Source organism: Lygodium microphyllum, chromosome 8 (assembly GCF_053477565.2).
Source record: "Lygodium microphyllum isolate KBCC chromosome 8, Lygodium_microphyllum_v1.1.10, whole genome shotgun sequence".
Taxonomy (NCBI): domain Eukaryota; kingdom Viridiplantae; phylum Streptophyta; class Polypodiopsida; order Schizaeales; family Lygodiaceae; genus Lygodium; species Lygodium microphyllum.
Window position 1 is genome coordinate 68788743 of NC_141142.1, and position 17918 is coordinate 68806660.

The 17918-nt window shown below is 41.7% G+C and overlaps 1 protein-coding gene across 1 annotated transcript in view; it reads right to left on the reverse strand.

Moving 5' to 3' along the window:
* Nucleotides 1-10804: 10804 nt before the first annotated feature.
* The window catches only part of LOC148032424 (uncharacterized), a 46373-nt gene continuing 39259 nt past the window's right edge, over nt 10805-17918 (reverse strand). The window contains exons 7-13 of the mRNA XM_087683081.1: nt 13496-13569; nt 13092-13168; nt 12923-13006; nt 12759-12851; nt 12571-12678; nt 12414-12488; nt 10805-12335 (exon numbers count right to left, since the gene is read on the reverse strand). Of these exons, the coding sequence (XP_087539207.1) occupies nt 11829-12335; nt 12414-12488; nt 12571-12678; nt 12759-12851; nt 12923-13006; nt 13092-13168; nt 13496-13569 (1018 nt within the window). The 3' untranslated portion in view covers nt 10805-11828. The remainder of the gene's footprint in view (nt 12336-12413; nt 12489-12570; nt 12679-12758; nt 12852-12922; nt 13007-13091; nt 13169-13495; nt 13570-17918) is intronic.

Here is a 17918-nt window from a genome sequence, read left to right on the forward strand (position 1 = left end):
TGGGGCCTCATCATTGATGGTTTTGACATCTCTTTGATGACCCTTGAGGCTTTATGGTGATCTGTCACCTTCGATATATGTGTTCCCTCCTTAGAAACTCATTTGTACACAATTACAATGGTTATTTATTTATATATATGTAAAGGTGTGGAATTATTGTACATTATCATTTCACTTTGGAACAAGTCATTCATAAAGTTTGAAGTGTATTCACATACAAAAATGTGTCCAATAGTATTTTTCTCACAACACGCAACTCTTTCTTCATGGTGAGGAGTTTGTCAAGAAAATAGTGATGTAGGAGTTGTTCAAGTAGCTTGAAGTTGTGTACAATTGTGAGCACTCATAATAAAGTTTGAGCTACATAGATTGGATCATTCATGGAATCCCATATAACTCATATCTGATTAGTAGTTGCCATTAGTGTGTTTCCCAATTTAGAACTTGTTTGAATGGTGTACCATTTCATTTCAAATGCAATTTGTCCTTCTACTCACCTTTCCAATTCTAGAATCTTCTTTAGGCTATTCTAGGAGTGCTTACTATAGGAAGAGGAAATTAGGCAAAGCTTCTCAACTAAATTTTTGGGAATGCACTCTATAACTATTGGGTTATATGTGTAGATTCTTGCACTTGTAAACCAAAATTCTAATATTGGGCTGAGTGTATACTCGATCATGTCAACATTTCAAGTTCTTTGCAAAACTCACTATGGAACCATTTGCCTTTTGGGCTTGCTCTTTTGCCATTTCCTTAAGAGGTTAGACAATTAGTTTTTGTTTTAAAGCAATTGAAGGGTTTTCTCAAATGAAATTTTATAGTCCCTATTGATTGTGCCTTTAAATTTGGAGTTCTCTTCTACCTTACTTGTGGAATTAAGGTCTTATTCATTTGCTAAATTGATTGATCAAATGATTGTTATGATAGTGTGGGTTCCATTTTGGATTTGGAAGTAGTATCTATAGACTCTTTTGATTTGGCACCGCTGGGCAATCAACCATAACTCCTACTCAAGTCTCTGGTTTAATTGAAAGTAGTCTTGAGTGTAGAGGCCTTGAATGTGATTATGATAGCACTTTTAGATGGTGGTCATCGATCCTTTGGTTTTTCCTTTTCTTTCCCTTTAAGGCCTATTTTCTTGGCTTGAGCAATGACATGGGATTATTACTATTGCTATTGTATTTCTTATTTCTATTTTGTTTTTGGGTATGATGATTCCTTGCATTTGGCAAACTTTGGACCTTGGCATAGACTAACAAACTACCTTGTCTCTTCACTAGATGGTCGTATCATTTCCTTTCTAGATTTTCTCTTTGAGATTAACATCATGGAATGTAGTTGGTTTGTTCCCTCCTTTTGAATTGTTGGTTTCTCAGAAACCATGGATTTCTCTTATGATTGCCAATTGCATCATGTTGTTGCACTTCTACAATTGTAGGCCCTATTGTCCTTTTTTCATAAATGAGGATTGATTTGTCTTGTTTTGGCTTCTTAGTTGGCTCACATTGTGGCATTTGTTTACAATTGAGTTTAGTTCTCTTGTTCCTCTCTATGGGTGGAGCTTTGGCCATGACTAGTGAAAATGCTTGTGCAAGTGGCTTGGGCAACCATGTCCATTGATTTTCCATGTAATATCCTTCAGCCTATAGTAAGGATTTAGGAAACCATTATGGCTTCAAGTTAATTCTTCATTGTTGATACCTACAATAGTAAGCTCTTGGTCTCCTATTTCTACCTTGTGGAGCTATCTAAGGTCTAGTCGTGATGCCCTTGAACAATTGCATTGTGCTTAGCACCATTGGCTCTCCTTTCCTCTTTTCCAAGAGAAGTGATACTAATTGGCTTCTATTTCTTCACTTGAGTTTTGAGCAATTCATTAATTACTTCTTGCCACCCTTGTTAGGATTCAAGGATAACTCCAAGGATACTTTCTTGCATTTTCCTTGAGAATAAGCTAGATTGCTTATATCGAAAGTTGTAACAAGGACCTACCATTCTAAGTGTTAGAAGATAGGCATAGGAACCCACTGTAAGCAAGGGTGTATGAGGGAAGATGGGTGTGAATAGCCTTAGGGATAGGGGAAACCCTACTAGCTTGGTAGAGGCTATATAAAGAGCCTATGGGTCACTATCATGTGTGGGAGAGTGTACCCAAGTTGTACTTGTAAGCAACTTAGTAAACAAGATATAGTTCTTGTACTTTGAGCTCTCTTCTCCCTCTTGTGCACACATTCCAATGCTACAACTCTACTTCTCCACATGGTATCAGAGCCTCCTCTGATCCCTTCAGCTTCCTCAAACCTTAGCTCCACTAAGTGCACAAAAAGAACTCCATCTTTCATCCATCTTCTTCACCTCCATAGCCTGTTTTTTGAACCCCCTGACCTTGGTGGACTTGCTATATGCAAAGGAGGACATTTCAGCCCTTGCCATCTTCTACAAACCTTCTCTCCACCTCAGGGCGCAGCTGCATGGCACTTCAAAATGCGACATTGGGCAGCAATGAGCACAGCATTGGGTTCTATGTTAGAACGGCGCAATTCTAGACATGCGGGTACTTCGTACAGTAGCGCGGGCTGTGGGTGGCGCAATGATGGCAACCACCATAGGGCTTTTATAGCCCCCTTAGCAAGCCATCTCCCCGTAAGAGGGCTCTAGGAAATTTGACCTCTATTGGTTGCTAGAAGCCAAACCTTAACTGACAGTTTTCTAACAGCCCTAGCCAGGAAGCTTCAAGCTTCTTCAACTTTCAAATTTCTCAATATGTGGTCATGAACAGTGATTTTAATCACTGAGTTAACTCCTTCTGAGTCAGTTACTAATCTGGGAACCTAATCTCAGAGGTTAATGCACTTGAAAAGTCGTCATCAAGCTTATCAAGACTGACATTTACCATCTCTAGCAACATGAGCTACAGATGAGTGCTTGTAAGCACTAAGGCACATTGCTTAATCATCATTACTACTAATACTTACACAATCTGAATGTTTTCATCAGGAAATTAAAACAACTAAGTACCTTGCTTCAAGTTGTAAGGCTATGTGTACGATTATAAACACATAGACCATCATACACTAGAATTGTATTGCATATCTTGAAGTGATTTTTCCTTAAGTACATTGGTCAATGAAATTAGAGGGATGAGTATCATTATACTCTCCTCGGAATCATCAGCCACAAGCATTGAAATCATAGACCACCCTTGTCCAACACAAGGGTCATCCACTGAGCCATACCACAAGGAGGAGCCCGAAGTCCAGTTTAGATTCATATCATTGAAGCCTAAAAAGACCATTAAGCCTCGGAAGAAGATTTCTCATAAGAAAGGACCACCAAAGTCATATTTTGAAATATTACATATGTATGATTTTTAGCATTTCTCCTCATTACAACTTTGATATCAAGTGTTTGATTTACTTCTGCATTTAGTGGCAAGCTTATAAGGGACTAGACACTGCCCTTGTTCTAGCAAGTGGTAAGACCTTCCCAATGGCCACAACATATGCTGATGTCCATCCTCAAATTTGAAAATTTGATGGCAAAGATTTCCACCCATGGCAGGTACTTATCAAGTACAAGAGGATGGAGAGAGGGTATTGGCCTCTCATTCAAGGCATTAGAGCTATAAACTCTACAAATCTGGTTGATATAGAGGATGACCAATGTGCCCAGGCAATCATCATGTTACACTTAGATGAGTCATTAATTCATCATGTTGATCACTAATATTGCTAAAGAAAAATGGGATGAGCTTGAAAAGCTCTATGGAGCCACTGGTAAAAATACTAAAATCTTCCTTAAAATTGAATTCTTTAGCTTGGAATATAGATCAAGAGAAGACTTGGGAAAATTCAACTCTCACATGAAGGGACTTATGGCATAGCTTGCCTCAGTACAAGCTTCAATACATGAAGAAGATGCTATTGCTATTCTCCTAAAAGCTGTAAAAAAGGTATTTCCTACCCTTGTTACCACTCTTACCAACATTCCAGATCCTACATTGGCAAGTACCATCCAATCCTATTTGGATGAAGAAAAGAGGAACCACAAAGAAGACAGCACCAGTCAGGGCATCTTCAACTTCCCGTGATCAAGTATTGGTACATACAGTTCTCACTAGATGTTCTTTCTGTAAGAAAAAAGGACATCTTGTAAACAATTGTTGGAAGAAGTATCCCAAGAAAATGAAATGTAACAAATGCAAGAAAACATGGCATATCACTAGTAAATGCCCCAACACTCCTGATGTACCCAAAGAAGTGGTGGCCAATTATGCCTCCGATCCATTTGAAGATCGACTTTTTTGAGTCTTTAAACCATCTACCTAAAAACACTCTTGTAGCCTGATTTATAAAGGCATCCCAGTTGTTTAAGCGCGGGGGGGGGGGGGGGGGGGGGGGGGGGGAATCTTACATGCTTTCTAATCCAATGCCACCCTGGCATTGAGGGGGGGTGTTAGAAAATAGGCATAGGAACCCACTGTAAGCAAGGGTGTATGAGGGCAGATGGGTGTGAATAGCCTTAGGGACAGGGGAAACCCCTAACCCTAGCTTGGCAGAGGCTATATAAACAGCTTATGGGTCACTATCATGTGTGGGAGAGTGTACCCAAGTTGTACTTGTAAGCAACTTAGTAAACAAGATATTGTTCTTGTACTTTGAGCTCTCTTCTCCCTCTTGTGCACACATTCCAATGCTGCAACTCTGCTTCTCCACACTAAGGGCCAAGATCAATCCTTCCAAAATACTAAGACCCCTAGGGTCAATCACAATGTATCCTCCTATCAATGCCCCTTCTACACCTTGTTGAAGAACCATACAAAGAGGAGTATGTTACTTAAGATGAAGAGATGAATGCAGTCCTCATTCACTACCATTGATTCAAGTCATGTCGCTAGGATACAAAATATGAAGAGGCACAAACCACCCAAGGGAAATGGGTGTGTTGGTATTGCAATCAACTTGGGCATGATCCAAAATTTTTTGAAAAGGAAAGAATATCTATCAAAAGAGAATGTTGACCCAAGATATAATGAGCGTGGTATTACTTATATGTATCGAGGCTATCCAAAACATCAGACACCTAGTAGCACCCCACTTGGGTCTGTAATGTGCCTACCTGATTTGAATGTGGATAGTACAAACTTTTAGTAGCCCATCGAGTAGTAATCAACATTATTATTGTCCAGAACTTGTGAGAATGACTGGACATTCGTACTCTTGCTACTTGAGTCTACCCCAGATGGATTGACCTCGAGAACCTAACTTTTAATGCTAAAAGACTCCTATTAGCCATCTAGTGTCGGCTCTAAGGCGATAGCTTCGATAGTATCCCTCAAACTAAAGCATAACATTGCCATAGTTAGTTCAAAGAGAGTGAGAAATGAAGGGGAAGGGATGCACATCAACCTCTCTACCCGTAGGGTAAAGTCTTTGCTCCGACCCCCTAAAATGGTATTGGTTAGGTTCTATTGATGACACACTAGGACAAACAATGTTTGGCTCTTCCTAGACTACCTAAACAAATGCTTCAATTGTGATCGAAACCTCTCAATGAACCTCACGTGAGACCACCCTACCTTTCACAAGCCTTGTCACGGGAATCTAGCCACCTACTTCCCTCTAGGGTATTCTTTATTTAGTTTACTAATTATTCCTAGCATGATTTAATTTGACACATGGCAACTAGCATCCTTAATTAACCTCTTAATATGATGTTCCTTTATGTAAATTAAGCAGGGATAAGAAAACAATATTTCCAAAAAGGAATGTATATTTTAATAATTATTCCAATCTATGTCTAGACTCCATTTGAAGGCCAAAAATAAAACTACCAAGTCCATCCACAACTAGCTTTCAAGAGATTCTCTTAGGCTCGCAAGGGGTAGGCCTGTCCTAGAGAACCCAAAGACTTACAACCATAGCCCCTCCGGCCCCTTCGTGCCTCCTAGCCTATGATGGTCCCTAAGAAGAGACCTCTGATATTTGATGCCGATCCTAGCAATCTAGAGAAGAGAAATATGGCTCCCTTGGTTTAGAGCCCATGCAACTATCATTGGGCGAGGCATAGTGCATTAATTGTGGTTTTATCTTGTATTTAAGTCATTTTTCTTATTAGAAAGACCACATATATTTGTCTAGATAGTTATTTTATTGCAACTAGCAAAAATTATGTTGTACATACATGCTTGATAGGTCCAAAGATTACAAACATATGTTCCAAAGTTATGGCAATGAATTTTGATTCTTTTTGTTGAGTTAGTCCCACCTACGAATAACGGTGTCTTGTTTTTTGTTATCAAGGTTTATTAATTCTATTTGAGGTTCAACCCTAAGCCTTTGGTCCTAAGAAGAGCCTATTAATATTGTTTCTTAAATATTTTTGTCTTAACTAGATCTTTGTAATTTATCATTATTAATGAGGCAGTTTCATGATTCCCTTCTAAACATAAAAATAATTGAAATATTTAAGTCTAAGCATGTGGATGAAGGTGCCATCACCTGAGGTTAATTTCATTCAAATTTTCCTCCTAAGCATCCAAGGTTTGTTTTCCTACTCGATGCCCTAGGTATCCACAAGGATCTTGGACCATCTATCGAGCTAATTGTTTGACCATAAATATAAATATATAAATATTCTTTTAAGAAACGAGATTATTACAAAAAGGGTAACTTGAAATTGGGATTGCGAGACAAAGGCATCATTGGCGTGTGCTATCTCACGTCCAGTTCCCGAACTTCTACGTTTAGCAATGCTGCAAGTTGTTAACATTCGACATTTGGCTCCACTTTTGATCAGTTCCTACCTCAAATCTTCCTCCATGAGATGACGCAATAGGGAGTCCTCCAAGGGACACATTGATCTTCCTCGTGTCGTATTGTAGACATTATGACATACCCCACCAACGTTTTAATGCCAGAATTTCCCGAACTTCATCTATTTTTCTAATAAGAAAAATAGAATGTCGAATGCCAGAATCAGGTGAAATCTGAAAACAACTTGCAGCATTGCTAGATGACTAAAATGAGCCACATAAGCCATGGCCCATAGTATAGACTTGGTGTGGCCCATAACACATGGCATCATATCATTGGTTAGAGTTTACTACGACTATCCATGTGGCAAGGCACCCTAGTGGTGTATAAATACAAGTGGCAAGACCTTTGTACACTTGTTTACCCGATCTTGCACCTTGATTATCCTATGCTTTTAGAGCTATTTTCGAGTCTTCTTTCTCATTTTTCGTAATGTTTCCTTTCACCTGTTATTTAAAAGACAATACCAAGTGAGGAGAGTCGTTCCTCAATCACGCAAGTTTGTTTTCGCATTGTATTGACATTGCACGCTACAAAGTTAGGATGCATTTTTTGGTGTGGTCAAGTTTCTCTCTTTGCACTATATCATGGACCCTCAATATCTTATGCAAAAGATTTCAAGGCTCTCTAGTGGGCACACTAAAGAGGAAAAGAAGAAGGTTGTCTTCAGAGTCAAGGGGTTCACTTTGTGCTGCCTTCTCTCTCGAAATTCCCTATACTTCTTCTCCATGCTCAACAGACAACATGTGTGAGAATGCCCAAGAAATCTCCAAGCAAAGGTAAGTCACCATGGAGGATTCTTAAATGATCTCAAATCATAGAGGTTTCTCCCTCAAAAAGGCTCCTAGACTTTCTTCTTCAAAAAGGAATGGAGTTATCTTACTATGCAATTGAAAATGATATTTTCAACCTTGATTGGGATATTGACCATGTGGCGAACTCTTGCAAAAAGTTTTGTGTGGATGACTTTGCTGAGTTTGAAAGTCTAGCATTGTATGTGGTTGAAAAGGATACAAGGAAATATGTTCATCTACGTTTTGGAACCTCACCTTTAGAGAATTCATTTTTCATAAGGAAGTGTGGAGCTCATTCTCTTGACACATTTATAAATGTGTTTTTTTCTACTCATTTTAGGAAATGCAAGCTTAGGTCAAAAGCAGCTACATTCATTGTATATACTCTTGTTAAATAACCTATTAAATTTGATGAACAACAATTGGAGGCAACAAAATCTTCTAGCTTCTGCCTTTTGGATAAGGTGGCAAATGAGAAGGATGCAGAGGAATGTTTAGACCCTCAACAAGAAGCATATATTGGTCACAAATTAGATGTCACCCAATTCAAAGTTGAGACCATTATTAAAGAAAGCCATGCAAATGTAGATATTGTGTCAAACTCCCCTTCTTTATATATTATTTAGTTCTCTTCTAACTTTTCCTATTAAGGATAAGGAATACATACTACTATCAGACATCCAAAGGCTCTTTAACCTCAAGGAGAATTATTGTTTAACAATCATTGCAAAGGCTTTTGATGTTGCAAATGGCATAGTTGATGTTGAAAATGAATCTAACGAAGAGTTACTTAAACTAGAAACTAAAATTGCATATGACAAATTTATTGATACAGGGGATGCCATTTCTCTTTGTTTCAACAAGGCAAAGATGGTACTTGACCCCTACCATTGCTGTAGTCCAATACCCTATTCATGATGCAAATATTGACTCTATCTTTTGTCCTTTTTGAATCTCTACTTCATCTAACTTCAAGACAAACTTCAAAATACCATGGCATTTCTCTATTGTGAGTTTATACATATTGACCATTGCAATTTACCCTCTTCTTAGATCAACCCATATATTGTTAAATGCATTGTATTTAATAATAGATTTTTATTTTTACTTTTTGTACGGCATAGACATTTCAATATGAATATATTCTCTAAAAGTATTGTGAAATATTATGATTCATATTAGTCCTTACAACCGATACTGCAAGGATCCAAGGCAACCCAAATGCACTTATTCTATTACATTTAAGATTTTTAAACCATGATCTAGAGATAGCACGATAACCTTTTCGACTAATACCCATAGTATCATATGTCTCTACAATTTTATTTGATTTTACTATATCATGTAAGTCTTTTATAAATTCTTTGAGAGTTGGATCTCTCAAATCCACATTTTGAGGTAACTTAAGAACCCTTAAAATATCTTTATTATTCATAATCTCTTTTAAAAGATTGATTCTTTTCTCACTCTCGAATATTAATGGTCGATATATTAAAGACATATTTCTTTGTAAGATTTAGTCGTTTTTTCTTTACTCTCTTACACAAGCTAGTTATATTTTTTAATTGTCTCTTTCTCACTTTGAATCCTATTGGAGTTTCCTTCAAGCGTGTTAGCTTGTCTTGTAATGACTTAGTAATATTTTTCAAAATGTCAATCTTATCCGTTAGCTCGAAAATACTTACTGCTGCAATTAATAATGTTTTTTTTATTTCATACATTTTAGCCATGTATGTGCAAGATGCAGAGCACAACCTTGCGCAATAGCCAAGCATCACATTGTAATCTTCTCCAATATATCTTATGTAGTCATGCATATTGAAAAAATAAAAATGTTTACCTATAAAAAAATCATTGGGATAAATATTTCTATCCATCCACAAATCTATTTCTTTCCTTGTATTTGCAATCTATTAGCCTCCATCTCATACATCAATACTCCATGATGCATACTTCTCCAAGATATATAAATCGAATCTAGTTGAAAAGTAAGTTTATACTTACATGTGCTTGCATATGTGTTATTAGAAGAGGTATTGCTTATCATTTTAACAAATCAACTACAAATGACTCACAATGATAAATTAAAAAACGCAAAGAAAAAATGATGTTAAAAAAAAAACACGAGAACAAATGAACATGATTTTAGTACAAATATCTCGAAAATACAAAATCTCTCAAGTTTTAAAACAAAAATGACAAAAAAAGTAACCTTGACATAAATTAAAATATCAGAGTAATTAATAACTAACCCCTTCAATAAACCAAATACTCTTATGAATCACATCTGAGCAACCAAATTTGACAATTTCATTCTATCAAAATCTCAACTAATTAGCAACTTAATCATTTTTTTACAAGTGCCTTTTTTGAAGCATTTTTTATCCTAATGCATATATTCACACTAGCATGTGATTGTTATCCATTCATTTTCAACAAAAAAAAAAAGATCACATGTACCTCAATGCCTTCGATCATGTTTAAATGGATATATCTCTTATTTCTTTTCTCACATGTGATTCATAAAAACACAATCAAAGCCATTAAAATGTATGTATGTTGTGCACAGACCCTCAATATCTATAAAAGAAATATTGCTTGTAATTAGAGGACTTTATTGCCAACATAAAAATACACCTCCCTTTACATTGTCTTGTAATTGATAGCCTTTCTTACCTTGAACAAAGGTGCAAGAAGTCTAGCCCACTTCTACAATGAAGTGTTTACTGCACTAGATTACAAAACAAGGCATTTATTCAGTATTACCATTGTCCATAATTAGGACTAGTCATAGCATATAGTCTCACTTCTACAATGGAGTGCTTCTTACACTAGATTACAACATAAGGTACTTATTGAGCACTTCCATCATCCATATTTGGGACCAGTGATACCAAGTAGTTGCATGTCACAAGGGATGTGTGAAGCTGGACTTCTGATCCTACTCACGATTACTCATCATTTGCAGTCACAAACTGCGTAACAGTAACAGTAATAAGCATTGTAGAAATGGCATCTAATGCACGCTGACTACATTCTATGTCATCCTAAAAATAACAAGGCAACCATGGAAAACCACATTGCACACATTCTAGTGACACGCGAAACAACAATTCCAATTGGAATGGAGAGCCTGTTCATTTCGTTTCATTGACCATAGCTCTGGCAACTTCTAACATTAATTATATGCACAAACATAAAAATGTGGCCGGGAAATGCATTGGTTGCAACCAAGTCCTTTGGTACAGTCAAGGACCACATACATAGCAAACAGCACTGTGCAAACACAGAGGTATATATCCATGCTTATTAGAGCAGTCAGTCCCCACCACCACTTTGGGACAACCCTTACAGAGCTTCAGGGTGATACAAAATAGGACACAGTAAGGCGACGAACAAGCGTAGCAGCCTGAAGATAATAAACCCAATCTGATCAATAGCATGGTTCGAAGACGGACTCATGCTGCATTAAACCTAGCGCAGACTGGCAGTGAGGAAGGTAGTTGGTCTACCATAGCCGAAATAAGACTCCGTTAAAATCATAAGGGTCAAAAATGCTGATATGTCTTCGCACAGGTGAATTTGGAAACGCAGTGATGGATTGGACCCAATTTTAAGGGGAAAGAAGTACAATGTGTTGCCTCTTGTCTCCGGCCAACTAGAACTCAAATCGCATAAAACAAGACCCTTCACATACACAAGAAGCAAAACAAATAAAACATGTAGCTCATAAGACATGTAGCTAATACAGCACTTGAGATTTGAGTGTCTTTGTACTTGCAAGCCTGGGAGGATAGGCTATGTAGACCATAGCATATGACAGATAGAAAAGCTGAATTTCTTGTAAAACTGGAAGAAGCTAAAGCTGTCATTGCGCTCTGGTTGCATATGCACTCTGTTGAAAGACAATGCTCTCCATTAGATGCAGATGGAAATCCTACTGAGGCTGCAATGCTTACACCATTCAGTATGATCTGTAAGAAGACCACATGCTGCGAAGTGTTCTTCCCCTTCCGAATAGAGAACACAAGATTTGTCATGCTGGAGAGATTTTCTTGACCGGCTTTAAGTTTGGAACATCTTCCCCTCCAAATCCAACAAAGAAGCTCAACATACTCAAGTATTTTCTCAACCAGCTTCAAGGCACAAATTGTATTTAGCTTCAGGAAGAATACACCTGTACTTTGAGGCAGCTACCATCATGCCCCCTCAAAATGACTCACCTCTTTTTCTCCCTTGATACCTTCTTCTTTCTCTTCTTGACTGTCTTCGGAACTTTCGATTTTCTAGCTTCCCTTCTCTCTTCCTTTACCTTTTTCTTATGTGCCTTGCGATCATTCTTTATCTGTTGCGGATCTGATTTTTGGATTTCAGTATTCTTTTCTGCCATATTACTCACATCAGAATCACCGCTGCTTAAACTGTCACAGTCACTGTTGGTTTCATCATCAATGGCATTTATCACATTGTCTCCCATACAAGAGTCGCCATCGTTTTTGCTCTGTGTCTGATTTTCAGATGATAACAGCAACCTGGCATTCATACTGTCATCTGGCTCAGGCTTTTCACTTTCTAGAAGAGTTGGCACCAGTCGAACGCCTGACAAATCATCCTTAAGTCCAATTATTGTCTGATAGTAAATGCCTTCAGTGTCTTTTCCATTTGCTATGCGCTGCATGTCTCTTTCATAATCCTTGACTTGGTCCAGGGTCCTTGGTATGAAAGACTGCAAAAATATAAAAACGGTTGTGTACACTTTGATAACAGAAGTACAAGAAAAGATGGAGAAATTTTCATAAAGTACCTGCACGAATACAGCTTCTGCCACCTTGTCCTCGGTTGCTGATGCTTCATCTCGTGAAAGGACCTTTATTTGCATCTGTGATAAATTCAAGGCTCGGTCACAAATCAACGAACTTGATGCAAGCTGACAGGAGTGAAGATCATTAGCAAAAAGGTACCTTGTCAAGATAACTGTCGACATCCATGTCTGATATAGACGGGTCTACAATAAAATCAAATAATTCGCGAACCATCATCACTGGCACACCATTTTTCTTGAAAAAATCCTGTAGCAACCGCAAGAAATAAATGTTAGTGTACACCATAAGACCTCCCAAAGCTTGAGCAAGCAGAATACTATACTGACCGTCACATGCAAGCAATCCTCCCTCAGAAAATCTAGAGCTCGAGGATGATCCAGATCAACCGATTGTGACACATCAATAATGTACAAATGATCCTGCAATAACCAAAATCATTCTTACCAGACTGTTTTAAGTCCAAGAATTATCATGAGAGATTCTTGCAAACCTCAAAATATAGAATGTTGTATTCACTCAAATCTCCATGAACAAGTTTGCACTTTTGAAACATTGTTCGCATAGTCACAACCATCTGCAAAAGAAGAATCAAATAATTTTCAAAATACAGAAGTCGTACATGGTATTAAGGACTGTTGACTGAAGAGTTTTCAAGATACCTCTAAATAGCACTCCCTCAATTTTGACTCTGGGAGAGCAGCATCTTTGAGACGTGGAGCAGGCCAACCGTTATTGCCTGATCAATAGCAGAAAGCAACCATGAATATTGGGACTTAGCCATGATACAAACAAAATTTTGCATCTAATTTAGGTGATATACACCTTCAATCCTTTTGCTGTGGGCAGCCAAGTGATGCTGTTTATAGCTAGGAGATGGTAATGTAAGTAAACTCCCCCGGCCCCCCAACCAAAAAAAAAAAAAAGAAAGAAAGAAAAGATCCGTACTTCTCATGACTTCAGATAAAACCTCTACGGGAATAAACTTCAACCATACACATATTTTGCAGCCCCTATAACAGACCTTCCACCAAAGAGAGGTTGTGTGGCTCCTCAATCCACTTACCTATAAATGACATCACAAGGACATGCATTCGCAGCAACAATGGTACTGGACAAGATATGCCTGCACTTCTCAACCTGAAGCCAAAAGAAAACGACTAAAGATTCATTAATAAATTAGATATACATGAATGTATACAATCTCTATAAAAGTTGAATCAGCAGTGCAGCTTAGAAATAAAGCATGACACCTTAAAATATTTAAGCTTTAAAACATTAGCATGTGCATGCACACGTACCACTTTTTATGATGGCAAAAACCATTGTTGCATAAGACTAATTAAACTGGCGCAGGGCTCAATTTTGAGGCCAAGAAAAATAAATTACATGAGAGCCAATACACCATAGCAGAAGGTAACACAAATGCAAGCACAAGAGAGAGAATAGATGAGGATAAAAATCCTAATTATATCAAACCAAAGATTCAACTGAGATCTGATTACTCTATCCACCCATGCATGCCTATGATCTTCCACGGTGATCTACACAAAATGGCTACAGGATTTTAAGTACAAAAGGTGTGAGTGATCAATAGTTCTATTGGAGGATGGTGTGAAGATATGTTAGGGTTTGCACTAAGAAAACACAAAATGTATGAGCGTGACTAAAACCAAAGAACGTAGACAAAAACACCAAAACAGAAAAATAGGAAAGAAATAGAATCCGATGAATGAAGAAAAGCTGAATATGCACGAGTGAAGAAGATGATATTGATGTGATGCTCAAGGAGCGGAGATGTCAGAAAAGGTTATCTTTCTCAAATGACAATAAAGATGCTCGGCACCAGTCACATCACATGCTCCCCCCGCTCCGTTGGATCGCGCCCACCCCCCAGATTGTTCACACCCCCTCACTCCATCTGATCGCTCCCTCCCGCCCCGTTTGATTGCTCCCTCCCGCCCCGTCTGATCGCCCTCCAAATCGCTGGCTGTCTCCCCCATCTGTCCGCCCCGCCTGACCACTTCCCCCCCCAGGCCTGGCCATTTCCTCCCCACCTGCCCACCCAAACGTGACTGTCTCCCCCCCCCCCCCCCGGGGGCCCCGCCTGGCCGTTTCACCCCCACCTATCTGCCCTGGATAGACTGTCCCCCCCGCCCCGACAGCCCGCTGCCCCCCCCCCCCCCCGCGCGCTGCCTCCGTAACCTCAAATCTGTCCATGGTGTGTCAAAACAGCAACGGTCTCCCCCCCCCCCCCCACTTTGGTCGGCTCTTCGGCACTGTCCTTCCCGCGTCTTTCGCGGATGCAGTGACAGCAGTAGGAGTCCCAAAGGTACGAGTGGCAGTGAAAGAGGTCAAGAATATCCCACAGTTCCTAGAAATTGAGGCAGGAGGGCACTCCTTTAGGCAGCAGGTCATTGTGACTGGGCAACCAGGGCAATGCCTGCGTTGCCACGACTTTGGGCATCAGGCAGCAGTTTGTACGTGTTTCGGAGCCAAGGCGGCTCCGCCGACGGGCCTACAGGTGGATGCTGACAGCTTCACATGGGTCCAAAGACGACAAAGAGGGCAACGGCAGGGGGGTGGGGGGGGCGCAACCAACTCCTCAGACCCAACCTCGTCAGCAAGGAGCGGGGGGGGGAGCCACACCCCCTCGACAAAACACTCCACAACCCACCCCCTGCCCGTCCCGCCTGGCAAGACCGCAGCCCCCCACATCCACCACCCGCACCACAAACTACCTCGCCTGAGTTTCCACAACCCCCACACCCCCCCCCCCCCCCACATCCCATTTCCCCCCCTACTAACCCTGGCCCACAGCCCCCCCCTTCCAGGGCCACCAGTCCCCCACACCCACTGTCCATCCCACCATCCCTCAATCCTCTTCCCCTCCACCACCGCCCCTACCGAGCACACACCCCCCCCCCATCCGCACCCAGTTCAAGTGGTCCCCCCCACACCCCATCCTCCCACACGAGTTGATGAGCCACACACACCCGCTTCCTCCTCGCACCAGCAGTCCTCCCCCTCCCATACAGCCACCAGCTCATCCGCCCCTACCGCCCGTCACACCTTCCCGAGACGGGGACAGTTGTTGCCACAGGAGTTCTTCCGCAGTGGCCCATGGTCCTACCTGAGAGTTGCGGAGCGCGGAGAATTCCCACTACCTCTAGAGGTGGGGATCTTCGTGGTTTGTAAGTCAAGGAGGGTCAACGTCCATCTACTAGCACCACCGGATGGACCAAACTATGCCTTTTTTCTTCAGTTCTCTCACTCAGGGGAGTGGACGACTACACAAATAGAGGAGGAGTTGAAGAGTCAGGTGGCGGATCAAATCTCCCAATGGGAGATGAAGGATTAGCACTGTTTGCACAGCAGTGGCTTGGGTGCATGACGGACATCTAGTGGGCTGGTACCGAGGTCCCACACTTGAGCATTATCTTTCGAGCCCCTCCACAGAGGAGAGCTCCGAGGGACATGATCAAGGGGCCCCTGGCACAAGCGGCCCGTTTCTACCAGTGTACCGAGTCACGACTCTCAGCATGCCTGATAGATGCATTGATAGTACCACCTGGAGCATCTATCATCCCTATGGTCCGGCCGAGAGCCACCATGGGGGACTGGAGCTCGCCATCCAGACCGGCGGCAAAGCGTACTTGCATGCCTCACAGTTTCTCCTCCTCATTAGCAGCCTCCAGACTGAACAGATGCCTATTCGGTCAATCACAAGTTTCCTCATGAGCTTACACCTAGCATCCTGGAATGTGAATAGCCTCCACTACAGTGGGGAACGTGGTTCCAAGAAGTTGATTGTTCGGCAGGCGCTACAACTTGCCTTGGTCGGACGGATCGACATCTTACTTCAGGAGCACAAGCTCACCCCCACCCAGGCCCAATGGGTAGGGAAGGTCCTTCTGAGCAGCTCGCACACTTACTAGGAGCACACCATAGGTGCCCACGGCAGGAGTGGAGACGTTTGCACCTCTACTGGCTCGAGTCTCACCGCATGTGTACGAGACTACGAGACGATAGTGGCAGGGAGGGTTCTATGGGTTAGATTGGATATTGGGGACTCGTGCTTGGAGTCCTCAATGTCTATGCCCCTACGGAGGTTAGGGCACGCAGCAGGTTCTGGGTAGAGATCGCGGATGGACTCCCAGAGGTGAACTCCTGGATCGTTAGAGGAGACTTCAACAATCTGGAGGCTTTGGAGGACCAACAGGGCAGAGGCAGAAACTACTAGGGCATGGCTAGGAAGGAGCAGGAGGCATGGGAGGTCTTTTTGCTAGCAGTTGGAGCACACGATGCCCGGAGAGACCCTACCTTCCACAAGAGGGAGAGGTTGGACTTCACCTGGAGATATAGGCGGCTAGGTGAAGTCCTTGGACAGGTTTTATGTGGGAGAGTGGAAAGGCTCTTGTGGAGGCCAAATTGAGCAATTGGTAGGCACCACGTTGTCCGATCATTGTCCGGTTCTCCTGACACTTGACCCCCCAACATCCGCCCTAGACACATGATCTTGTCGGATCCCTGACTCGATCTATAGGAGGGAGAAGGTGACGAGACAGAGAGCAGATTTGGACCAGAGAGTGAGGCAAGAGGGACCGGATAGTAGAGGAGGTTGCAGAGGTCCTATTAGAGTCGAGCAAAATCTGCCAAGAGGTAGCCATACAGGCCATGCAGCAGAGCTGGAAGGAGGAGAGAGCTCTCTTTATCATCGATGATGTCATAAAAAATGCTAAAAAGCAAGAATCCTCTCTTTATCCCCCTCCCCCCCTTACTATATAAATAGGGATACAGCGTCACATCAAGGATGCACAACGACCCATGTAGAAGCTGTTAGAGATCACAGCCTGATCAGGGGCAGCAGGGCAGGTACGGTGGCAGCAGTGCAGTCGGACTGCACAGTCGGACTGCCACGTGGCAGTCCGACCAGTGCAGTCAGTCGGCTGCATTTAATGCAGCCGACAGGCTATTTTCTGGCGCCCTGTTTTGTCCAGATTTTGGCCATAAATACCCGACATCCCCAGCAGTCTCCCACACTTCTCTGCTCGCAGATTACAGACCGGTGACACGCGCAGATTCCGTCTCTGTTCGCAGATTTCAGACAGGAGACAGTGCAGACTGCAGTGGACTTCGAGGTGAACAGCAGGTTGCATCGTTGAGGTGGAGACACGCAGTCCAACGCACTGCGCCCGTGTATATATCTGCATATCTTTGTATTCAGCACACTTTATACAGCAGATCTTCATCTTCCACTGTCTCTTTCTCTCTCTTCTCTCTCTACGTTCTCTCTCTCTCAGTCCTACGCTTCCGCACCGCTGCACTCTGACTTGGTATCAGAGCAGTGTTAGAGGGCTGACTGAGCGCAGAATCAACCTGAAGAGGAGTTTCCATCGCGACACAAATTTGCGTTTTTTGCGTTTGAGGGCAGACAAGAGGGCTGCGCCTTGAAACAAGGCTGAAGCAAGGGTGGGCGCACAGGAAAG